Source organism: Saccopteryx bilineata, chromosome 7 (assembly GCF_036850765.1).
Source record: "Saccopteryx bilineata isolate mSacBil1 chromosome 7, mSacBil1_pri_phased_curated, whole genome shotgun sequence".
Lineage (NCBI taxonomy): Eukaryota > Metazoa > Chordata > Mammalia > Chiroptera > Emballonuridae > Saccopteryx > Saccopteryx bilineata.
The window spans coordinates 106,698,172-106,724,556 of record NC_089496.1 but is presented as its reverse complement, the minus strand read 5'-3'; the positions used below and the strand labels follow the sequence as shown (position 1 = coordinate 106,724,556).

Genomic DNA, 26,385 nt, shown 5'->3' with positions numbered 1-26,385 from the left:
CAAAAAAAAAAAAAAAAAAAAGACTTCCACGTCTACTTTCTGAAACAAGGAAGGATGTTCTCTTCTAGGCGCACAGCACCAGTGGGGAAACTGAGACCTCCACGCCGCTGCCATGCCGTTATCCAGTCCACACTGTGTCCAGGTGTCACTCCCTGCCCGGCCAGCTCCCTTTACAGCAGGAGAAATACCCTGTATTTTCTAACCCATGGTTCAGTCTGGGCTCATACCGTCTTCATATTTAGCTGTCCTGTCTTACTCTCCTTCACTATGGGACAGTTAGATCTTCCATCCTTCTTGACCTTTACAGTTTTAAAAAGCCAGGCCGATCATTTTGCAGAACGCTATCCGTTTGGGTCTGTCTGACGTTAATCACGCTCGGACTCGGGGTGAAGGGTTCAGGCAGGAAACCACAGGTGATGTCAAACTGCATCACTCTCAGGGTGCAAGACAGTGGTTTGTCCCATCACTAGTGTCAACCTGATCTCTCGTGAAGGCTGTGCCTCACAGTCACTGCAAGATTCCTCTTCTCTTGTCATCATTAGACACCTTGTGGGGAACACCTGGAGCCTATGGTCATCTCTGACCTCCAGAGCTAGTGAACACTGGAGACTCTCGCCTGGAACCACCATGACTACAGTGGCTATCAATGGGGACTTTTTTCTAACCCCATCAACTCGTCTACCTACATTAGCTGGGATTCTACGTTAAGAAAATGCTTTTCCTTCTACACTTCTTTATTAATGACTCATTTAACTCGATGAGTTATGCTCCATTATTACCATTTATTTTCTTGCTCAAACTGAGTTTCAAGCTGGCTTCTGCGTCCTTTTGACACACCCCAGCCCTTCTCTGAGCCACTTCCTGATTTTCTGCGGGACCAGATGTTCTGACTGAGCTCAGCTTGTATGTCCCCTGCCCCAGCTCTGAGCAGCCGTTTCCCCATGGCCCTTGGTTAGAGAATGGCACTGCGGGCAGAGGACTGCCCACCTACCCACTCGGCCACAGCTGTCTCATGACAGAGAAGTCATATTTTCGTTAAGTTTTTTATTTTTCTTAAATTTGTGCTTCTCTAATTACAAGTGATATTAAAAATACCTCTTTATATGTTTAAGGGCCATTTTAATTTCTTTGTAAATAAATTAACAAGTCACATCTTTTGCTTTTTTCTGCCAGATATTTTCCCAACTTTCTAATCAAACATTGAAACTACCACAAATTTAACTCAGACAAAGGCTGAAAACTCAGCACAAAGAACCGATTTTCCTAACCCACCGCAGAGGGAGTTGCTGACGTGGCTCCTACTACCCTGAACATCTCAGTGCGTGTTTCCTATAGAAACACCCTTTTATGTTATCACAATATAACCACCAAAATCAGGAAGTGTCACCCAAATGTCTTTTATTAAAGCAAAAGGATTCAGTTCAGAGTCAGAGACTGTATTTACTTGTCCCATCTCTTTTCTTCCCTTCAGCCCTCCTTTCCTGATGACCCTAGCCTCGACTCCACTGGAGATCACAGGGCCGTTATTCTGCAAAGCAGCCCTTACGTGGGTGTCTGATGCTTCCTCATGATTAGAGTCAGGAATGTCATCGAAGTGGCACGGCATGCTTCTCCAGCGATCCTGTCACGTGGTAAGTGACTTGAATTCATCTCTTCACTGATGTGCACGTGAATCCTCTGACCACCTGGACACAGTGCCCCAGCGGGCTTCCTCACGGTGGAGTTCCCCTTCCCCTTTGTACTGGGCACTCTGAGGCCACGCCACCTCTCCTTCATCACACACACGTGTACAACCACTCACTCACTCACTTATGTCCGCGTGGGCTCATGGACTCCTATCTTGGAATAGGAATGGACAGTAATCTGTTACCGTCATTACTAATTTTAATGCTCAAACTGCCCCAAATATGGTGAGGGGAGAATTTTCAAGTCGGGTTCTGGGTCCTCTAACACGTCCCTATCATTCTGTGAGCACGTCCCTGCTTTCTAACATACAGATTTCCAGGATTACTTTACACTTATTTCTCCTGTCCCAGCTCCACTTTGCCTTTTCTCCAGGGAGCCCAGGTTTCTTCCAATGGAAAATGGTCATTTATCTGGTACCCAGAGCTAGGGAGTATAGATACATATATGTAAACACATGAATACATTTACATCTATATTTACTTACACATCTATCTGTATATATTAGAAGTTCACTTCAACATTTCCAATTCCAATCTAACTTAAAAACATCTCTCTAAAATGAATAAATAAAATTTAAAAAAAATTTAAAAAAATCCCCTTTTCACATTTATTACTTCCTTCAACTGCGAGTATGCGGACTTCTACCACCCTTAATGCGTGTCCTTATATTATCAGTAAGCCTGTGTGGCCACTGCCCTCATTCGCCACCACCCTCCTCCCCAAGTAAACGCCCTCCTCTCTCACCCACGCTGGGCTGAGAGCCCCCCTCCCTCTGCCCCATGCCGGGCTGAGCGCCCCCCTCCCTCTGCCCCGTGCCGGGTGAGCGCCCCCCTCCCTCTGCCCCGTGCTGGGCTGAGCGCCCCCCTCCCTCTGCCCCGTGCCGGGGTGAGCGCCCCCCTCCCTCTGCCCCGTGCCGGGTGAGCGCCCCCCTCCTCTGCCCCGTGCCGGGTGAGCGCCCCCCTCCCTCTGCCCCGTGCCGGGTGAGCGCCCCCTCTCCTACCCACGCTGGGCTGAGCGCCAGGACGGCCGCCTCCTGCCCACCCTGGCTGCTCTGCCCGCTCCCCCAACACTCGCCTGCACTGATTCGCATCACCTGAAAAAGCTTAGGTCTCAACTGTTGAGGACTGATGAGAGGAAAAGAGGGGGAACATAACCAGGAAGGACTCCTCCCCTCTACTTCTAACATTCTTCATAGAGGGAGATATTGTTTTATCTCTGACACAAGCTACAAATACTTTCTCATTTTCAGTTGTGTACTTAAGTCTTTCATACTTACTAAAAAACTTTTAAGTCCTTATCTTTTAGAGATGCCTACCACAGTATTTACAGATGAAATGGTAATGTTTAGGACTTGCTTCACAGAGGAAGGGCGACGTGGTGGCAGACAGGAACAGAACCGCTGTGGGTGCAGAATTACAAACTCAGTGACACCTGTGCACGGCCACTTCCTGACCGCCACTCACGTGCAGCGGCTCAGGATACCCTGGGAGCTCAGACAAGTTGAAACACGCATCTTAGTAACTGATAAAGGTCGATAATTGTAAATACATTTAGTGTGTTCAGCTCTATCTGTCTTTTCTAATCAAATAACACATTTCTAAATACATATATCTCTATATCTATGATAGTTCAGTATTCTGTCTCATGTTTTATGGCATAATGTCCATATGTAGGCTTTCAAAATTTAGCAAATATTTCTTTAATAGTTCTTGTCTATCACAAATACTGTGAAGGACAGAGGTACAGGTCAATATCTCGGCAAAACTGAGCTCCCAAAGGCCAGATCATCGCTGACTATTCCTTCTACCCACTCCCAGTCAGCGCACGGGGGCCATGTGGAGCTCAGTGAGTGGGGGCCGCAGGGACGACTTCCCAGGGGTGCTGGTGGTGATTAAGAGCAGCGACTCAAGCTGCCCACTGAGCACAGGGAGCCTTCTGAGACACCAGGCTGGTACTTCTTGAACTAAGTAACTGGTACTTCCAGTTGAGGCTCTTAGAATTTGAAGTCTAAGAAAGACTCGAATGCTATCCTGTTACGATATGTCACTTTTCATTTATTCAAAAACACCCGCTGATTATCTACCAAGTACTGGGAGCTGCGTGCATGAGAGGGGAAAGAAACGCTGCTCTAAGCGGCTCCCATACTGAACTGGTGAGGAGAGTGTGCATCCCATCACCACACAGAGCGGATGTGTACGACAGGAGTGGGAATCAGGTGTACGGAGAAACACTCCCCCCGAGTCAAAGCTTCCCAGAGGAACAGGGACCTGAGACGAGTCTCAGCCTCTTCCCCACTACTCTTGAGAACACCGTCGTCCAACGCAGCAGCCCCTCGCTGGGCGCAACTATCGGATTTAAACGAACAAATATCCTATACAATCAGTGTTAACTTTAAAACTGAGTCAGGTCAGGTTCCTCAGTCACACCAGCCATGTTCCCAGTGTGCAGACGCAGCCGGCAGACCTGGCCAGTGCACGTCCAGAACATTCCCTCTGCAGAGAGCCCCAGAGCCGAGGGCCATTCCGCTGCCTTCACTAACTAAAGTGCACGGCTCCCCTCACAGGTCCCAGAAAACAGGAAGAGGGAGGCCAGATGTGTAAAGTAGAGAATTCAATTTATCCGACCATCTAATGCAGAACTCAGGTCACATGACAAGAACATTTTAAATGAGATGTTACTCAAACCAATGAAAGGGGAATTTCGGTCTTTAATTCTACCTTCAGATAGAACAAAAATACTTTACATGAAGAAACTTAAATGTGAATCTGATAGGAACAGAAAATGTGAGGAGAGGGCTACACGCTGGCTTTTAGAGACGTCCCTGCCCACGACTGCCTCCAGTGCCCCCGTAAGGAAATTTACAGACTGAGAGTCTGATATTGTTAATATGCAAGGTGGAATGTCTCTGAAGACACATCTTTTCATTTCACATATATTTAACAAGATACCATTAACCAAAAGTACAACAAAAACTGAATTGTATGTATCTTTCAAAAACAGATTTTAATTATTAAAAAAATAAAAAACAGGATAAGAAACCACATATATATGTATATAAAAATCACCACAGTGTAATACTTCTCTAACATTTAAAAGCAACATGTATGACAGAGCCACATACCAGTTCAGATTTGAAGTAGCCTATTGTGTTTTCATCCAATTGGAAGTATCTTCTCTTCCAGTTTTTCATCTAGCAGAGATGAACACAAACATGAGACTTCTGTGTCTAAGAACGTCAGATGATGATAACCATTTCATAGTTATGAAATGAGCCCACAACTGGAAATGTCAAGCCCTGAGAAGACTCACCCACCCTCCCGCAGCAAGGAGACTTCGGAAACTTCCTTTCTTACACCCACCCCTCAGGCCTTGCAACTCCTAATTCAACCTTGGTGGCGGGCTCCCGGCTTCAACCATATGGCTTCGCACTACACTTCATATAGTTAATGCTCTAAAAGTTTTTAAAAAAAAAAGCACTTCCCCATCCTCCTGATCCCCACAACCCGCACAAAATAAATGCTCTCAAGAGTTCAAGAGCAAGAGCAGGAAATGTTATTAAACCACATCAAGTTTCTCCATCGACAAAACGCATGAATTCTTCTACAGGTACTTAATTCTTAGTAGTAAAAGAATAAATATTTAATAATGTAAACCTACTTTGCACAAAATTTTTATGTCAATGAAACATAGTTCTTGAGAAAGCACTTCAGTATCTCTAGGGTTGGTATTTTGGACTTAGAAGTAGAAAAAAGCAATTAAGGAACATCTCCCTAAAAACCCTGACACACGAGTGAGGCGCAGCCTGCGAATCCGCCTCCCCTGGAGACAGGTGGAATGAGAGACGCCTGCCCTCCCTCCATGGCCCGCACCCTGCAGGGGGTCCACCAGCCCTCCCTCCACGACCCGCACCCTGCAGGGGGTCCGCCTGCCCTCCCTCCACGGCCCGCACCCTGCAAGGGGTCCGCCTGCCCTCCCTCCACGGCCCGCACCCTGCAGGGGGTCCGCCAGCCCTCCCTCCATGGCCCGCACCCTGCAGGGGGTCCGCCTGCCCTCCCTCCACGGCCCGCACCCTGCAGGGGGTCCGCCTGCCCTCCCTCCACGGCCCGCACCCTGCAGGGGGTCCGCCTGCCCTCCCTCCACGGCCCGCACCCTGCAGGGGGTCCGCCTGCCCTCCCTCCACGGCCCGCACCCTGCAGGAAGTCTGACAGTACCAACTGGAAGGGCCCCCCTGGCAGACCTGAGCTAATCACAAGTGATGCGAGACAGAAACTGCCAGTCGAGTTTCAGTATTTCTTCACTCACAGAATTCTTCTCTTTTATTTGAAAACGTTAACATTTATTTTCTTAAGAAATGGTAAAACTTACTTCCCACGGATGAAGTGATTTACATTTTAAAAGGCACTCCAAACCTTAGAAATACTGGGGCATGTACCTGCCCTTCCAACAGTCCCAGCACGGATGTGGCCGTGTGAGACGGCCCGGGCTAGCGCATCAGCGCCACCTAAGGACCAGGTGTTGTGCTGCTCTCTCTTATTCACACCTTTCCCAACACCTCTGAATGGGGGGCTTTAGAATGTGATTTTCCTTCAAAAGAAACTAGGCTGAGAGGTTCAGCAGCCCAAGGTCACAGAGCTTTCAACTCAGGTCAGCCCAGGATCAAATCTTGTGTTAGGCTGACTTCCACTCCCCAATCAATAGAACAACTTTCTGGAAAGAAAGTAAACCATTAGGAAAGCTCATTTAAAACGAAAGGCCAATGGTAATAGCATTACTTCACTCAGCTGCTCACAGACAGGAAGACAATGGGCACTGAGTCGCGACACAGACTAGCCCACCACCCGCCGCCCCACGCGCGGACCTCACTTTGGGGATTTCACAGAACAAGCTATCTGGGAGCCAAGTCTGCTCTCACACACGTGTTTTCATTCTGTGCACGGGCTGTTCACTACTCACCACGGCCCCCTGTTTCACGCAGTACCCCGCTTTGATCACCGCCCCATCTGACGGCGGCTTAGGAGGGAAGGAAGGAAGATGGCTCTGTGACCGTTTCAGATGATTTCTGTCAACACCTTCCCCACAGTCATTTACTTCTTTCTAAAATGAAGCAAAAAATAAATTCTTTTCTTGTGTGTTTAGCTGCAAAGCACACCTACAGCACAGCACAGGAAAGTCAGTAACATTGTAATAATTGTGTAGGGTGCCAGGCAGACACTGGAAACAGGAGAACACTCTGTAAAGTGTATGACTGTCTAACCACAACTGTACACCTGAAATGGATGCAGAGTAATGTTTAACGTAAGCTGTACTTGAAAAACACTTAAAAATTTAAAAAACAAAGAAAAGCGTATTTGTAAGTCATGTTGTTTTCCTAGTGGGAATCTTGAACTCTTGGTTAAGAACACAGATTTTTTAAGTTTCCAATTTGAGATACTTAATCATAATTTTCCATCAGTGACTACACCACAGATTTCTATTTCTCTTGTGTGGGGGATGGGAGGGTTTAACTTTTCATTTTGAAATAATTATATGGATTCACAGAAAGTTATTTTTTTAAATGTACAGGAGATCCTAAGAACCCTTGAAATGGTACCCCAAACAGAGAAACTGTAACTACAGAACATCATAAAACTGATGCTGGAACGCTCCACAAACAGACCTCGCCCGGTTTACGTACACTCACGGGTGTGTGCACGCATGTGTGCACCGTTCTGTGCAATCCGGTAACCACTGCCACCACCAATGTGCACAGTGGTCATCACCACAAGGCTCCCTGGGGCTGCCTTTCGGGCCCCGATCCCCAAACCCCTCCACAACCACTGCTCTGTTCTCCATCTTGACTATTCCAACACTTTGAGAGTACAAGACAAACGTCATCAGTAGGACCTTTTGAAACTGGCTTTAAAACCCAGCATAATTCTCTGAAGACTCACCCAGGCTGTTCCTTGTATGAAAGATTCATCCTTTCTTATTGCTGAGTAGTTTTCCTGGATTGGATTGTTTAACCATTCACCCGTTAAAGAGCATCTGAGTTATTTCCAGCTTTGGGTTTTTAGGATTAAAACTGTTATAAACATTCATGTACAGGTTTCTATATAAATGTTAAGTCTTCATTTCTCTAGAACAAATGTCTAGGAGTATAAATGCTGGGTCATATATGAACTGCAAGTTTATTTTCATAAAAATCTGCTGAACCCTTCTTCAAAGTGGCTGCACTGTTTCACATCCCCACCAGCCACGTACGGGTGACTCAGTCTCTCCGCAGCCCTGTCCGTGTGTTACACTGACCTCAGCTGAGTCATTCTGACAGGTGCACAGTGAATACGGCACTGTGGTCTTCATTTGCATTCCCCTCCCTACTGCTGTATGCCAGTTGTGTATCTTTTATCTTTCAATGAAATCTCTGCTCATGAATTTTGCCCATTGTCTAATTGTGCTGTTTCACTGTGGAGTTTTGACAGTTCTTACTATACTCTCGGAACAAGGGTTTTGTTAGACGTGTGGTTTGCAAATATTTCCTCCCACTGTGGAGCTTTGCTTTTCATCTACTTAACAGGGTCTTACATTTTTTCATTTTGATGAGGTCAAATTTATTGATTTTTTCCTTTTAAGTATTGTGTTTTTGATGTCAACTCCAAAAACTCTTTGCTTGGTCCAAGGTCTTAAAGATTTTCTCCTTTGCTCTTTTTTAATGTGTTGCAGTTTCATTTTTTTTTTTTTTTACATGTATGTCCAGTGCTTTAAAAAGCTAACTACACTTAGGTTTTTATATTCCCCAAAGTATTAGCTTCCTGTTTTTTGACGACATACAGCATGTGGTAACCTAGAATACTACTTATCAACCAAAGGTGTACTTTCAGGGATTCCCAAATTTCAAGAAAAAACTAAATACTCATATCACAACTTGAGGAATTTCCAACCTGTCCTACATTTACACAGGTCAACAGCACTAAGTTAGACTTAACTTTGTAATCCCAGCACCTAACTAAGTGCTAAACCTGACAGGTACTGAATAAATTAATGATCCTAAGGAGATTTGGCATTTTCTTGATAATATATTGTCTAAATGCTTTTATAATGAGTAAAAACTTCATAATTAAATGATTTATATTGCAGAACAGAGCAATAAAATTCTTTGGGATATTTTTAACATGGCACCTGCCACAGTCTTAGAATTGACTAACTATATTCAAGTCAAAACACAGCCAAGTCTTAATTCCCTACAAAATTACAACGGCCAGATACAAACAACATGATACCCTGACACAACTCTAAACAAGCACGGCTTACCCCCATGTCCACACAAAACACAGCCCAGGTGACAGCAGCTCTCTAGCTATATCTTAAAAAGAACTCTTACTAGATAGAAATCATTGCTTTTAAAAAAGTAAATACATGCAAAATCCTAGATTATTTTTTATCAAACTTCGATGAAAAATGTAACCTCCCATTAGAGCAGAGTCTTTGCTCATTAATATACCTTTGCTGCAGCATAAAGAAAGCACTCAATAATTATAGTATCTGATGTAATAAGAATTCTTTCTAATACTCCCCTCTGAAAATTATGGTAGATAACACAATTGGATTTTAAAGGTTGGTTTTTTTTTTTTATGAAGTGCCAAAGCCTTTTAAGTTCAAAAAAGCACATATGAAAATGCCCAGCAATGGCAATACCAATTAATTTCTTTACAATTCTTGGTTTCTCAACTGCTAGTAATTTGTGTTACAAACTCATTCACTTAATAGCAAGACAGAAATTTAAGCTCAAACAAAAATTTTAATTTCATCACAAATTTTTAAATAAATTTATATTTTTCATAATACCCAAATAAGATTTAATTTAGCATACCAGTATTTTATTTCATTCAGTATTTTACTTAATATCAGTATTTTTTTTTTTTATAGAACTGAGCCAAAATTCCAGTCCTGTGTTTAGCTCATCTAGGCCAGGTTGTTGAAGAACAGGTTTAAAAAATTATTCCTAGTCACAAACATTTTGATTTAGCAATTTTATTTCTAGAAACTTCCTTAAAACCCTTGTAATTTCTGCAGTGATAAGAACACAGTATCTTTTGTTCTAATGCTCTGCTCACAAAAATTAGGGGGTCAGGGAACGTGCAGGTACTCCAGTACTTTCAGCCTTTTGTACAGTGCATTTTCACCAATGAAATAAAAGTTGGTTTTGCATCTCATTTGCATAATCAAACTTTCTTTGACTTGTCGTTTGCTTTTCTGATGTTCTTGTCTAATAAAAAAAAAATCAAGGGCTTCCTTTTTTTATTGCTTCATAATCATTTTGAAATATCCCCTAATTTTTGCGAGCAGTATGTTTGGTATTTGCTCCCAGTTCCTGAATCCCCTGGATGATGGCTGTGTCATCTGTTCTAAGGAGGTGACTGCTGGTGGGTCCTGGTTACCAGAAAGACCCAGCCAGAATCAGAAGCAGGGACTTTGCAGCCCATTCTCCAGAGAGGAGGGGGCTAGAAATGGAGTGAACGCTGGAACACACCTGCATGCTGACAGGGGATGAGGGAGCTTCCAGGATGCTGACGGGGGGGGGGGGGGGGGGGGGGGGGCCGAGAGGCATGAAAGCGCCCTTCCGTCTGGTGTCCATCTGCATCCTTTATCACATCCCTCTGTAATAAACTGGCAAACAGGAAGTGAAGTGCTTTCCTCACTTCTATATAAGCCACTTTACAAGCAAACTGGACCCAAGGAGGGGGGTGTGCAAAAACTGCAATGTAGAGCCTACTGGTGAGCAGCACAGGCAACAACCTGGATTCCAACTGGCATCTGAGGGCCGGGGGGTCAGGGAGGCAGTCCTATGGGATGGAGCCTTTGACCTATGGGTCCGGGAATCAAAATGTAGTCAATTACAGGACATCCAGCTGGTGCCACGCATGGCTCAGTGTGGGGGAACCCCAAACCTGGGGTCAGAAGTACTGTGTGAGAGTGAGAGGGAGCACCCTGGAGGTCACACCTGGAGGAAGTCAGAAGATGCGCCGTTTCCGTTTGGACATTCTGAAATCCACGTACAGAAATGAAATTATCACACATAGAAGAATTAATTTATTACCTGAGTTGGAGTAATGATGGGCACTCCACCAACAATGTCAGTTCTGTAAGACACCTGCTTCTTCCCACATTCACCTTGGCGACTTAGGTTTTCAGAATGAGGCTGTGAGTCTGGCTGCTTTGGTACCTAAAAAGCCAAATGAATGATTTTGCAGCCAGCATTACATACAATACCCTCTTTTATCGCAGAATTTCCAGCTTAAATAGTCTAGTTACATAAAATTAACCAACATAAAAATTGCTCTTTGTGTGTGTAACCCTTTCAGTTCTCGTACTACTTTTCTGTTACAATAATCTATACAACACAGCCATCATTCAGGGTACGTAGTTGGGCAGGTACGACAGTATTTCATACATTTTCTCATTCACCCTCCTATCCAATCCTATGCATAGGGGGATCTTCATTGTAGAAGACAACAGACCCAGAGGCAGGAGGGAATGCACTACATTCTAGCTAAGTCTGTGCAACTACCATCCACCCGCAACCACCATCCTCTGCCCATTAACCAGAGCACACACATGGTATCACTGCAGCTCTTCCCTTCCCTTCATCCTACCCAGGGCTCTGCATGTCCCTGAGGTCAGGGGTGGTGGCATATTTATCATTACTGGCTTTCGAACAGAGTCCATTACTGAAAACATAAGTATTCAATAAATATTCAAAGACAGACTCAATGGATGAATCTAAAATCACCAGGAAAAAAGAATAAACTATTTAAAAGTCAAAATGTCCAAAATAACTTAAAATTTCTTAGTTATTTCTTAGAAATTTTAAGAAGGAATTCCAATACCAGTATCAGTGATAAATCACTCATAAGAATAATAAAAGTAAATGTGATGTAGGAATTTCACAGACAAGCCCCTCACTAATGCAGCCAAAGGCACTACAAACGTGCATCGTACATTTCAGTTTCTGTTATGTGGCCTAACCAGGGAACAAAGCGCTCCATTACTCACTGTTTCAGTCAATGGACTGTTTCATGTAGTCTGTATTTGAAGTATAAATTTTTAAGGTTTGAATAAAATGCAATAAAATATACTCAGGACCATGGTATTTAACCTCTCTCCAATGATTAAAGGGGCACGTGAGGATCTTGTAATCTGTCAGAAACATGACAAATACTACCGACAAGCACAGGAATAATGGTGTAAGAACAGTAATTTAAAATTAAATAGCCTGACCTGACCAGGCAGTGGCGCAGTGGATAGAGCGTTGGACTGGAATGCAGAGGACCCAGGTTTGAAACCCCAAGGTCGCCAGCTTGAGCGAGGGCTCATCTGGTTTGAGCAAGGCTCACCAGCTTGGACCCAAGGTTGCTGGCTTGAGCAAGGGGTCACTGGCTCTGTGTAGCCCCCTGGTCAAGGCACATATGAGAAAGCAATCAATGAACAACTAAGGTGCCACAACAAAGAATTGATGCTTCTCGTCTCTCTCCCTTCCTGTTTGTCTGTCCCTATCTGTCCCTTTCTGTCTCTGTAACAACAACAACAACAAATTAAATAGTTTGTCACACAGTTAATCCTGCTCACAGGGTACTAGCCCAGCTGCAGGGGACACTATGGGACACCATCCACACTGCATTCAAGGACCCAAACCATTACGATTCCAGAGCAGGGTGGTTTCTCCAGGTTGAGTACATATAAATTTTGCCCAGGAATATGACTAAAAACTTCAGATCCACAGAAGCTCTGATTCAGTCCATCTACAGTGCAGTCCACAAAAGCACTCTGAGCAGGAAGCCCAGACACTCTCGGGGTGGGTGTTCCACAAGCCCCACTGAGCAGCACTGCTCCAAAGCCTGCGCTTTTAGGGTGCTACTCCCACTGGGTTTGGGGGAAAGCCAGTGGACAACGGTGTTTGCAGACAAGGCTTTACAAAGAAGCTTTTAGCAAAATACAAGCAAACATGGTCGTGTGTGGACGAGACGAGGGTAAGCTGTAGGAGCTCCCAGAACACGTGTGCAGTTTATGGACAGAAGTAACTCGTCTCCTGGGTGGCTTTTTTTTTTAATTATTTTTATTTATTTATTCATTTTAGAGGAGAGAGAGAGAGAAAGAGAGAAGGGGGGAGGAGCAGGAAGCATCAACTCCCATATGTGCCTTGACCGGGCAAGCCCAAGGTTTTGAACCGCTGACCTCAGCGTTCCAGGTCGATGCTTGTCCCACTGCGCCACCACAGGTCAGGCCCTGGGTGACTTCTGAAAGCCCTTCTCCTCCCCTTCTCCCCAGGCTCCAGCCGCACCCTCCTCCCTCTCATCCCTATTGACAGGACAGTGCCAGTCACGGCAGAAGCAAAGGGGAGACAGAGACAGGAAAGGACGAGAAATGCCCCAGGAAAGGGAATGAATGCCTCCTGAACTCTTCCGAGTTTCTCAGGGGCTGCGCAATCTGGAGTGCTCTTTAAAGGCAGCACAACAATGGACACATTTTACTTGACAAGATTCACATCAACACTTCCGGGTGGAAGGGCTACAAGACGGCCTCCCAGAAACAATATACGGGGAGGCCCCGCCCATCTGGTTTTCTAATGAACAGCATTATGTTTTTAAATGATTCTGACTAAGAAAATGTGGCCAAGTTACCCCGCTAAAAACACAAAACACCATTAAGAGAATCTGAAACCAGAGGGAAAATGACCTATTCAGCTGTTTTGACTGAAATGTGCTAACGGGGACCCATATGAAAAGGAGTTACTCCCTTGTTCAAGAAGCTGAGAGCTTAGTCATGCACGAGCATTTTCCTTAAAAAAAACTTTAATATCATCCTAAAACTATAATGAAATGTATATTGGTTTTTCCATTTTCCTTCTAGAAATGACAGTATATTAAAAATCCTCGCCTATGCTGTTAAGCCCACTGCTCCTAATTTGTCCTTATAATAACAAAATAAAATGCTAACTATAGCATAATTCCAATGTTAGATTTCAAGAATTAACTTCAGAATTGCATTTTAGAATAAAAAACAGCTAAATTATAATCATCTTTTCCCCAAAGATGATTTTTTTCGAACAAAAAAACATAAGCAAAATACCAACAAATACAGTTGGACTGCCTACTAGGGCAAACTGTAGAATATGGACAGGTTCAGTCAAGTTACTAAACGTCTCTCTAAGGAAGTCTTCCAAGTGGGGAATATTTATTAGAATTAACAACAATCAGTGAGAACCTTTTAAGAATATGCACTTCTGAATCAGTTAAAAAGTTGCTTTCTTACAAGTGCACAAACCTAAAATAACTTCTGCTTCTGTACAGATCAGACGCACTGCGTGGGTGTTTTCTGTCATGTGGTAACAAGCTGTTCTGGTACAAGACAAAAAATTCCACTGAACTTTGAGAACAGCTTGAGTATATTAACTCTTTACTGTGTTGTGATGTAAACATGGAATCAACATATGCTGCCTTTCAGGGCCTATGTTTTTGAGAACAAGTGGTTTGGGGGCTGTAAAGTAACTGCACTTGAGTGAAAACACACAGGCTAACACAAACTCCTCCTGACCCTTTCCCCTAGGCTTCTCTACCCGCGTATAAGGAGGGAAAGGACACCAGGGATCGGAACCTAGTTACTGGCTTATGTCACGGGTCACAGGCTCCCTCAGAAAGTCTGTGCTTTAGGGGCAGGGAGGAGGGAAGGGCCCTGCGCAGGAAGCAGCGGCCCTGGGCTGGCGTCCGCTCCACAGGCCAACACGCGGGTTTGGCCTGCAGCTCCACAACCCACCAGCCATGGAACTTGCAGGGGTTTCTCAAGCCTTCTAAACCTCATGCTTCCACGTAATTTAGGTGAAACTTTCAGTGCCGGGCCTGCTACTGGAAACCAGGAAGAGAGGCCAGGCTGGAGCACAGTGGAAACGGGTGCAGCAAGGAGGGTCAAGGCAGAGACACACGGGCCACGTGGGCAGGGTCCCCCAGTGCCGTGGCTCTTCAGGTCTGTCCCTCACCCTGCACGCCCCACCCCCAGCCGTGCCAGCAGCACTCCCAGTCACAGAGGACAGGAAAGCCTACTCCTATTACCTGGGGGGGTGCACGAAGCTCCTACTCTGGGAGGAAAACACATTTCCCTCAAGGCAGAACTCTACCACACATCCCCCTGGAAACATTCCTATAAACAGTGGCTAAAACCTACAGTAATTCAGAATGGGTTAAAAAGGCATTTATGGGCTGGTTTTAAGGGCCACTGTCACATGTAAAGACAATGTATTCACATTATAAACCCCTGTCTCCTACATAAACTTGGAGTAATAATTCAGTTATTAGTAGTTGTACTTTCAAAATGTAAAGATCACTTTCAAACATTAAAACTTTTTTTCAAACATTAAAACTTTTAAAATACAAATACTTACTGTAATTTTTATAGCTTTGTTCAACACATTTATCCATTCTACTAGGTCCTGTTGATCATTAGCTTGTAGAAAATATTTCCTCATTCCTGCATTCATAACTGTTGAGAGAAAAAATAAACTGTGAGACAAGAAATTTCACACTTGTTACCTCTAAGTTTGTATTTGTAGCAGCTGAAAAGCCGTACTAGGTTCAATGCTGCAACTCCTTCAAATTTGACAAGATATTAAAACATAGATAATACTGCTACTATCACCAATAACATAGGTAAGACTCTTGGCTATTTCCAAATTTTGAGATTATATTAAGACATCCCAATGAAACATCACATACATATATTTCTCCATACTTGGGCCAGCATTTCTATAGGATAAGTTTCTGAACACAGATTTGCTGGATCAAAGGGAATACACATTAAAAATGTTTACAGATATTGGCTTTAATGCCCACCACCACACTGAGGGCACACCCGCGCTAACACCCACCACACCAAGGGAGCGCCCGTGGCTAATGTCCACTAGCATACCGAGGACACAATCGCGCTTGCTCCCCCGGGTGGCCTCAGCGACCACCCGCTGCTCCCAGATTCCACACCCTGCATATTCACCTCCGAGCTCCGCCCAGCCCCCAACCACTGCCACCAGAACCCTGCCACGTGTGTCTCCCACCATTTCAAAGTCCTTAAACCTCCTACCTAATCACTCTCCCTGAGTCCTTATTTCTTTACTTGAATCAAACCTACCTGACACCCGTCTCTGCCCCTCCGCCCCCACATCCAGTCACCAAGTCCCTGCCCTGTCCTCCTGTGAGTCTTACGCAGCCTTGCTTATTACCCTCAGAGCCCCGGTGCCGGCCACAGCGCACACACGGGGCGCTCACTCACGTCCGCTGACAAGCTCATCAGACACTCTCCTACCTTGCACTGTAGTTTTCACTACCCACAGCTGAAAACCAAATCCTCTTCATTATTTACTCATTTAATATAGAATAAAACAAAGGAGAAAGTGAAAATTCCTGAAATGCTGCCGGAGGTGATCACTGTAAAAACGCAGAGAAAGATGACTTAATTGGCAGCGGGAGTTGTGCCGGGCCCGGGCAAGAGAGCAGCAGCTCGCCCTCTTCACCTGGATGGCAGTCCCAAGGGAAGTGTCTTAGAACTATTCATTGCCCCTTAGGTTTCTGGTGTGTTGGTATTTTGGCGACTGTTTTCTTTTACAATATGATGTAATTATCTTAATCTAACTTAAAATAACTTATGTATAAAATATGGCTACTTACCGAAACAGAACTCAGCCTTTGGCCTGAGCTTAGTTGCATCGCTAACCTGACAAGAGAGAGAGAGAGAAAGAGAGGTGAATCACTCACTCCATCTGCTACCATAACCAGCCTTACCGACTGTGGAGATGTCCACGGGCTCGCCTTCCCAATAATCATACGCATCTAGCACAAAGACCTACAATTAAACTTTAAAGGAAGCTGGAAAAGAACAGCAAATTAAATATAGGATATGGGTCCCAACTGTAAGTTGTTTACAACAAATGATACTTCCATGTTCTCTTTGAACAAACTTTTCTTCCAAAGAAAATGTGAAATTTAAAGTAAATGATTAAGTTTGATGTCATACATAGAATTATTTTTAGTTTAACATGTTTTTCAAAAATACCCCTCAATAAATAAGCTACAAGCTATAAATTCTCCCCAAATTTTATACTTCTAAGTTAACTGTGAACTGTTAGAGAACAGGATGGTGGGCACTGGGAAGAGTATGGACTTAAAGTCCAAAACTCCAGAAGGCATTAATCTGCAATGAGGAAGTCCAAACTGCACTGAATACTCTCCTGCACATTACAATGTCCTGGAACAGTGGAGTCACTTTACTAAAGGGAGCACATTCCTTTTATTTTATTTTATTTTATTTTTACAGAGACAGAGAGAGAGTCAAAGAGAGGAATAGATAGGGACAGACAGAAACATAGAGAGATGAGAAGCATCAATCATTAGTTTTTCGTTGAGACACCCTAGTTGTTCATTGATTGCTTTTTCATATGTGCCTTGACCGTGGAGCTACAGCAGACCGAGTGACCCCTTGCTCAAGCCAGTGACCTTGGGCTCAAGCTGGTGAGCTCTGCCCAAACCAGATGAGCCCGTGCTCAAGCTGGTGACCCTCAGGGTTTTGAACATGGGTCCTCCGCATCCCAGTCCGACACTCTATCCACTGCGCCACCACCTGGTCAGGCAAGCACATGGTTCCTTTTAGAAGGTAAAGCAACTACACCTGCTTGCTTACCCATTTAACCCTTCGAGTACTGAGTTTTTTTTCATGCATGCTGACCCCCAGGAGTTTATTTTCAAAAAATGAAATTAGTTCCAGTTAGCTTTATTAACTTAAAATCATGTTTGTTTGATAACCGATTTATGGAAACAAAAAAAACATACATTTGCCTTTTTTGAATGTTGCCATCGTACATGTCCGATCGTACTCTGGATGGTCAGGAGGCATGAGGATGTACATGGACTTTCGTACTGCTCAGAAGGTTAAGTAAAGTAGCTCTCTGAGAGGCACATTCACAGATACTGCCTTGCTGCTGCCCAGTGTTAGAACCAGAATTGTAGCACGCTGGTACCTTCAGAAAGAATTCAAAATCTGGGGTTCCTGGTTAACCCCAACCATAAATTCACAGCTCTGAGTCACACTGAAATCTGTTTCAGGAATAAATCCTAGAGGAAAAAGTGGCACGTCTAAAGGGAGTACAAGCTGTACCATTCAAGCTTCTGTTAGCTGTGGGACAGAGATGAAGGTTAACAGAATGACACAGAAAAGGTTACATGTTAAAAGGGAAGTGACTGAGAAAGGGAAAGGGGCTGGCCCATCAGCCAGCTTGCTGAGTTAATTGCTTATTTTTAAAAAGAGCTTCCATTTTTCTACCTGAATCCGATACAAAATATTGACTGTAAACTGTAATTGAAAAAAACTAAAATAAAAAGCAATCCTCGATTAAAATCAAGTACAAATAAAGTGCCAATATAAAATAAAAATAATAAAAGCACATTTTACCTTAAAAAAATAAAAAAGAGCTCCCATTTTTATTATTTATAAGTGTTTTATTTAATCTTAATTTTTTTGTGTGTGACAGAGACAGAAAGAGAGAGAGAGATAGACAGGGACAGACAGACAGGAAGGGAGAGAGATGAGAACCACCAATTCTTCGTTGTAGCACCTTAGTTGTTCATTGATTGCTTTCTCATATGCGCCTTGACTGGGGGCTACAGCAGAGCAAGTGACCCCTTGTTCAAGCCAGCGACCTTGGGCTTCAAGCTAGGGACCATGAGGTCATTTCTATGATCCCATGCTCAAATGGGCAACTCCACACTCAAGCTGGCAAGCCCATGCTCAAGCCGGTGACCTCAGGGGTTTCAACCTGGTTCCTCAACGTCCCAGGCTGATGCTCTATCCACTGCGCCACCTCTTGATCAGGCTCATTTGTTGATTCTTATATGTGCCCTGCCTGGGGATCAAACCCCCAACCGTGGTGTATCTGGACAATGCTCTACCAACTGAGCTACGTGGCCAGGGCAGAGCCTATTCCAATAAAACAAACAGGCCTTCACCTCACTTCACTGAGAGTCCAAAATGCTGGCAGCATGTTTATGTTAGAGCACACTGTACTATATATACAGGCAGTCAAGCCAACTGAGGCGCTAGAACTTATCTTACAATGCAATTCTGTGCTTCCTAATAACAGTCTCGATAAAATTTAAGCTGCAAGATTCCCTGAAGCATTTATTAAATGTCTTAACATATAAGAACATTGAGATAAACAATTTGTCCCAAATTCAAATTATTTGGCTTTACATAAAATATTTCCCTCTAAATATGTAATCTTTATTGTTCAAGGGCTAATTTTTTTTGTCAATGAGAATGACTAGTTCTATTGTGATACCGATACCCAAATGTTTTATTATTATAAAAATATCTTTTAAACAGGCACGCTTGTACCTTGGTCTCCTGTTCTGTTGAAGACCGCTGCTAAAACATTCCCTATGTGCACAATAGTACGCATGTGCGTATTTCTTCATCGTACTGGGCTGCTACTTTTCACATCTCATACCTTAAGTGATCAACAAACATAGTACCTTGTGTAAAACACAGAAACTCTACAGGATAAATCTACCGACAATACTAAATCTAATTTTTTTTTAAATAGCATAGCTGACCAGGCAGTGGTGCAGTGATAGAGCGTCAGACTGGGATGCGAAGGATCCAGGTTCAAGACCCCGAGGTTGCCAGCTTGAGCATGGGCTCACCTGGTTTGAGCAAAGCTCACCAGCTTGGACCGAAGGTCACTGGCTTGAGCAAGGGGTTACTCTGTCTGCTGAAGGCCCACGGTCAAGGCACATGTGAGAAAGCAATCAATGAACTAAGGTGTCACAACGAAAAATTGATGCTTCTCATCTCTCTCCCTTCCTGTCTGTCTGTCCCTATCTATCCCTCTCTCTGACTCTATCTCTGTCTCTATAAATAAATAAATAGCATAGCAAAAATCAATAAACAAGAAAACAAATTAGCAGAGAAAGTGAAATGACAAAACAATCATTTCTTCACCATAAAGATAGTTCGTATTTTCCTAAAAATAAAACAAAAAAACAAAGAGTAAAGGTAATGAAATTAAAAATTGGAAACATTTAAATAAATGTAGTACGAACTTAGAAAAATCTTGTCCATTTCCAAGACAGGACCTAATAGTTAACTAACTTCTCCACTGCCAACGTTCACATACCTGACCATAAAAGTTAATGTTAACTTCCACAATGTGTTACATCCTATGAATTAATTCCATATTCTTCCTAAATTTATCAAAGAACATCCTAAACATAGTAGTCAGGTGCTACTTTCAGCATGATATAAATCTGAACATCCTCATTAAATAACACAGAAAGGAAATCGGTCCTAATATTCACACTCCCATCCTAAGAGATTTTAATTCAAGCATAAGTATAATTCAATACAGAAAAACTACCTTTGAAATGTAGGTAAGTTTAATGGCTCCAACACGTGATGATCCAGAAGGCAGGTTCTAGAAAAAAATTATTAATATATAGTTAATACCCAACATTATGAATTTATTTTATATTATAACTGTCTACACATTTAAAAAGTTAATAAATTAGATTTTTTAATATCACTTTTTACAAAACAGTTTTTCCAGTTCAAATATTTAGTAGGTCTGAAATTAAGCTGACAATGTGGGTAACAAAACTGAAGTCTACTCTGTTCCATCTTAATAGATTCTACAACTAAGAGGCCAGTCTTATTTTCATTTCTGTGAGCTTAAAAAGCCATACACAAGATCAGATTTTGTTCCTGAAACAATGGGAAAAAAATATTTAGAGACATAAAGTGATTGTAAGACATTTCAAAAGACTGTACATATTTCTTTGTTCTATTAAAACTTTAAATCAAGTATACCCATTTTTTAAAAAACTGAATTTTCCCCTATTTAAAAACTTGATCTAATAACCATTTTTCAAAAAAAAAAACTGAAACTTTTTAAAATTTACTTGACTGATTGATTTTAGAGAGAGGAAGGGAGGAAGAAGGAAGCACTGATTTGTTGCTGCACTTATTCATGCATTCATTGCTTCTTCTATGTGCCCTGACCGGGGATCGAATTCGCAATCTTGGCATATTAAGACAATGCTCTAACTCAGCGGTCCCCAACCTTTCTGGGCCATGGACTGGTTTAATGTCAGAAAATATTTTCACGGACCGGCCTTTAGTGTAGGACAGATAAATGTATCACGTGACCGAAACAAGCATCAAGAGTGAGTCTTAGACGGATGTAACAGAGGGAATCTGGTCATTTTTAAAAAATAAAACATCGTTCAGACTTAAAAATAAAATGGAAATAATGTAAGTTATTTATTCTTTCCCTGCAGACCGGTACCAGTCCGCGGCCCAGGGACCACTGCTCTAACTGAAACCTGACTGATACTCTTTAAAGCATACCAGGTAATGTATATATTGACACTTTCATACAAAATATTTTTACTCCTCCCTTAACAAGTGGGAATGTGGTTTGTGTCTGAAAAGAGCTAGCGGTAAAGAATTGAGAGAATAATTTCTGGCTAAGGCTATCAGGAAAGACTGTAGGGGAATAAACAGCATTTAAAGGAAAAAGCTGAAACACAAGAGTGACAAAAAACAGAGCTGCAGCAAACCATGAAGACTCCCAAGCTCTGCACTGAAGAGAAGGTGGCCGCAATGCAGGGTCACACCGGCTTGAAGAAAATGGTTTGAGAACCTGAATGAAGAATCTCATTAGAGAAGACCTAAGTGAAAAGGCAAAAAGCACCGAGGGAGTTTATACTGTTAAGAATCTGAAACCATTAAAGGCGGCCTGGGAGCAATTCTGTAATCAAAGCTGTGCTTTAATTTATTTTGTAATGTAATAAATTAGATGGACTATAGAAGAGAAAGACGGAGGTAGAAAAACCAGATAAAGAAATCTGGAAAAAAATTAAAAACACAAAATAAAAGACTGAGAGAAGATTTCAAAAGTAAAATTAATCTTGCTTTTGAAAGTTTCCTCCAGTGTAGACTGAGCAAGATCAACTTTTTAATGGACTTTATAATAATAATGTACATCTGGCCCTGGCTGGTTGGCTCAGCGGTAGAGCGTCGGCCTGGCGTGCGGGGGACCCGGGTTCGATTCCCGACCAGGGCACATAGGAGAAGCGCCCATTTGCTTCTCCACTCCCGCCCCTCCTTCCTCTCTGTCTCTCTCTTCCCCTCCCGCAGCCAAGGCTCCATTGGAGCAAAGATGGCCCGGGCGCTGGGGATGGCTCCTTGGCCTCTGCCCCAGGCGCTAGAGTGGCTCTGGTCGCAGCAGAGCGACGCCCCGGAGGGGCAGAGCGTCGCCCCCTGGTGGGCGTGCCGGGTGGATCCCGGTCGGGCGCATGCGGGAGTCTGTCTGACTGTCTCTCCCCGTTTCCAGCTTCAGAAAAAAAATAAATAAATAATAATAATAATGTACATTTAAAAAAATCTTTAGATTGTTCTCATGAATGTTTCATGAGACAATTCATGAATTATCTTATGAATATAAGCTTAATGGAACTAGTTAATTATATGGAAGCCAAGACATTTCAAAGACTTAGGATTTCCAAACATGAGCTTGTTATTGACAGGGATAGGTCTTTCCAAAACTTTCACTCCTATGTAAAGTAAAACTGCATTATGTTCTGCTTTAAACTATATGAAGTACAAGGTTCCAAGTATAAATCACAAATAAATACAAAATTACATTTTTAATGTGTAACTTTAAATGGTTGTCTTCTTATACAAAATCTTGTACATTTAGAGGGGTTTTTTTTTAATCTTGAGTAAGGAAATGAAATATTAAAATGTCCTCAAGATCTCTAATTACTACCAAAGAAATATTTTTCAAATTCTGCTAACCTTCCCTTCAAAATTAGTTTTCTTTTAGTCCTCCATAAGTCTATTATTTAACTAGAGGAATGATCTCTAAGCCTCTGTGTGGGGAAGAGAAGTGAGAACCTATGTCATGGCTGCATGACACAGAGGGTCACGGGTCAGAGTGGTCGGTACAAGGAAATACCGAATAATAGCTGAGAGATAAAGGACCTTCAAAATACATCATTCCTATGGATCAGTATGGTTGCTGCCAAGGTCAACTAGAAAAGAGTGGGTTTCAAAATGTGTTACTTGACAATGAACAAGAAATAATAAACTAATATGACTTTTAAGATAAAAAAGGAAATAAGCCATTTGGTTCATAAGAGCTCCTGCATTTTTTTGCCAAAATACTTTTTCAAGTTTTTTCAAATTATTTCCTAATACAACTAACTACTCAATTACTGAATTCTCCACCATCACCCATGCCCTCAACAAAACACAGAATGCCCCTAGCCTAGCTGATCTCTGGTAATACACTACGACGGGTTTTTTTAAATCAATGGTAGTGACATAGGAAACAAAACAGAGGAAGGATGGCTCTCCCTCAGGACAGGTGAGCCAAACTCATCCACTTTCATTATCAGGGCTATGACGATCAGTATAATGTGTTACAACACTGTAACCATAAGCAACTAGATTGTATCAGATGAAATTGCCATATTTATTTAATACATGAAAGAATTGGCACACTGGCAATTCCATGCGGTGCAATCTAATATAACACTTCTAATCAAACATTTTTCTGAAGTTTTCATGAAAGAGCTAAGTCTTTTTTTTTACAGAGACAGAGAGTCAGAGAGAGGGATAGATAGGGACAGACAGGAACGAAGAGAGATGAGAAGCATCAATCATCAGGTTTTCGTTGCAGCACCTTAATTGTTCATTGATTGCTTTCTCATATGTGCCTTGACCATGGGCCTTCAGCAGACCAAGTGACCCCTTGCTCAAGCCAGTGACCTTGGGTCCAAGCTGGTGAGCTTTGCTCAAACCAGATGAGCCCACGCTCAAGCTGGCAACCTCGGGGTCTCGAACCTGGATCCTCCGCATCCCAGTCCGACGTTCTATCCACTGTGCCACCGCCTGGTCAGGCGAAAAAGCTAAGTCTTTATGAATACATTTAAAAGTGAAACAAAGCTGGTGCTCATGTCTAATGCAATGGCAGGCCGAATCGAGACTGAAAAAGATTCTCATTAATGGGAATGAAGAGATAAAATTATTAAGAACTAAATAAAGACCCTGGCCTGTTGGCTCAGCGGTAGAGCGTCGGCCTGGCATGCAGGAGTCCCGGGTTTGATTCCCGGCCAGGGCACACAGGAGAGGCACCCATTTGCTTCTCCACCTCTCTCCCTCTCCTTCCTCTCTGTCTCTCTCTTCCCCTTCCGCAGCGAGGCTCCATTGGAGCAAAGATGGCCCGGGCGCTAGGGATGGCTCTGTGGCCTCTGCCTCAGGCACTAGAATGGCTCTGGACGCAACAGAGCGACACCCCAGAGGGGCAAAGCATCGCCCCCTGGTGGGCATGCCGGGTGGATCCCGGTCAGGTGCATGCGGGAGTCTGTCTGACTGCCTCCCCGTTTCCAGCTTCGAAAAAATGAAAAAAAAAAAAAAAAAAAGAACGAAATAAAAAAGCAGATTTAAAATCCTGCAGTATATTAAAAAAAAAAAACCAATGTGCTAATTACACCATAGAAATCTGGCTTCAGGAGTCCACGTGAAAAAAACCTAGCAGAGCCCTGGCCGGTTGGCTCAGCGGTAGAGCGTCAGCCTAGCGTGCAGAGGACCCGGGTTCGATTCCCGGCCAGGGCACACAGGAGAAGCGCCCATTTGCTTCTCCACCCCTCCGCCGCGCTTTCCTCTCTGTCTCTCTCTTCCCCTCCCGCAGCCAAGGCTCCATTGGAGCAGAGATGGCCCGGGCGCTGGGCATGGCTCTGTGGCCTCTGCCTCAGGCGCTAGAGTGGCTCTGGTCGCAATATGGCGACGCCCAGGATGGGCAGAGCATCGCCCCCTGGGGGGCAGAGCACCGCCCCTGGTGGGTGTGCCGGGTGGATCCCGGTCGGGCGCATGCGGGAGTCTGTCTGACTGTCTCTCCCTGTTTCCAGCTTCAGAAAAATGGAAAAAAAAAAAAAAAAAAAAAAAAAAAAAAACCTAGCAGAGTGCAAACCTGAACATGTCCTCTCCCAGCTCAGCCAGAGTGAGATATTCCCCAAACCCGCTCCAGGCCTTCCGGCTTCAGTGTCTCGGTCTGTGCTGTTCTTTGGGCCCTGGGATACCCACTTCACCTCTTAGCCAAAATCATAGCCACAGTTCCAGGTCCATTTCAAAAGTTACCACCCCTCCACTAGCCATAATGGCACCCCTGGGATGTCCTCCACACTCTAAGTCTGTTTCCTTCCATGGAATAAGCATATTCTATTTTGTACTTATCGTCTTTTAGCTCCATTTAAGTGGAAAGGACTGATAAAAGGAGGAAGGCTGAGGAGGAGAACCTGTTATGTAGGTAGACAGAAAAGGAATCAGCAAGTTTTAAATAAAAGTCTGGCGAAACCATATAAAGTCAGCTGGATCTTGTGACACGAGATGAATGAGCGAGAGAAGACCGGCGACTGCACAACGGCCTGCAGGGGTGAGGAGGACCAGAAATGGAGCCAGTCATAGTCATCAGAAGTCCAGGGGGGTCTCAGTTACTTTCCACCACAGGGAAAAGGGTGTGGGAGAGGCCTGGGCCACAGATCAAGACGGGGTCATAAAAGGGGGGAAGGGTCAAGATGAGCTTTCGATTTCTGCTGACCTGTTCTTTCTCCCAGTGACTCTGCTCAAGTAAATAAAAGTATTAATCATGTTGCTGCACAGCCAGGTTACTGCCACCCAAGAAAGCTGGTTACACCCAGAGATAAGGGAGAAAAGCTGGGTATCAGTAAGCTCTTAAGAGTAAAGGCAGCCTGACCAGGCGGTGGTGCAGTGGATAGAGCATCGGACTGGGATTCCGAAGACCCAGGTTTGAGACCCCGAGGTCGCTAGCTTGAGCGCGGGCTCATCTGGTTTAAGCAAGAGCCCATGAGCTTGAACCCAAGGTCGCTGGCTCCAGCAAGGGGTTGCTCGGTCTGCTGAAGGCCCACGGTCAAGGCACATATGAGAAAGCAATCAGTGAACAACGAAGGTGTTGCAACGCACAATGAAAAACTAATGATTGATGCTTCTCATCTCTCTGTTCCTGTCTGTCTGTCCCTATCTATTCCTCTCTCTGACTCACTCTCTGTCTCTGTAAAAAAATAAATAAATAAAATTTAAAAAAAAAAAAAAAAGAGTAAAGGCAGAGAAAAGACAGTTCCAGGCCAAAAAAACTGAATTAAAGTACAAAGTATCCTCCCAAAATCTGAAAGGTTGCATGTGGATATAGGTCTAGACTTACTTTATGGAGAATCAAAGGACAAAAGTAGGATCAATGGTTAGAAGCTACAAGGAACTAAATTATGGCTCACAGAACAAATAATAATTAAAGCTGTCTCAAATATAATAATATACACTTTTTAGTAATGTGTAGTTCAAACAACAGCGAAGGTGAAGATCAGGTTTCTTCCACTAAGGAGGCTGAATTAATATCCTTACAACTCCAACTCTACATGAGCAAATACAAATCCACGAGCATGTGTGTATGTGGTCTACTCTGAAGTCGAGCTAGGGTAGTCAAGAACGTCGGACTAGTTGTCAGGGGTCTAGTTCCCACTCTGTGCAACATAATGGAACCTCCTACCAGTCCCTGCTCTTCCAGGGCCTGTAGTTCCTCACCTGAACAAAAAGCCCACTGGACCAAAACAGCTT

The 26,385-nt window shown here is 43.6% G+C and overlaps 1 protein-coding gene across 1 annotated transcript in view; it reads right to left on the bottom strand.

The window, feature by feature from the left end:
* The window catches only part of PLEKHA1 (pleckstrin homology domain containing A1), a 48,184-nt gene that overhangs the window by 9,335 nt on the left and 12,464 nt on the right, over positions 1–26,385 (bottom strand). The window contains exons 3-8 of the mRNA XM_066238681.1: positions 20,111–20,167; positions 16,371–16,416; positions 15,095–15,192; positions 10,760–10,885; positions 6,640–6,780; positions 4,808–4,876 (exon numbers count right to left, since the gene is read on the bottom strand). Coding sequence (XP_066094778.1) covers positions 4,808–4,876; positions 6,640–6,780; positions 10,760–10,885; positions 15,095–15,192; positions 16,371–16,416; positions 20,111–20,167 — 537 coding nt within the window. The remainder of the gene's footprint in view (positions 1–4,807; positions 4,877–6,639; positions 6,781–10,759; positions 10,886–15,094; positions 15,193–16,370; positions 16,417–20,110; positions 20,168–26,385) is intronic.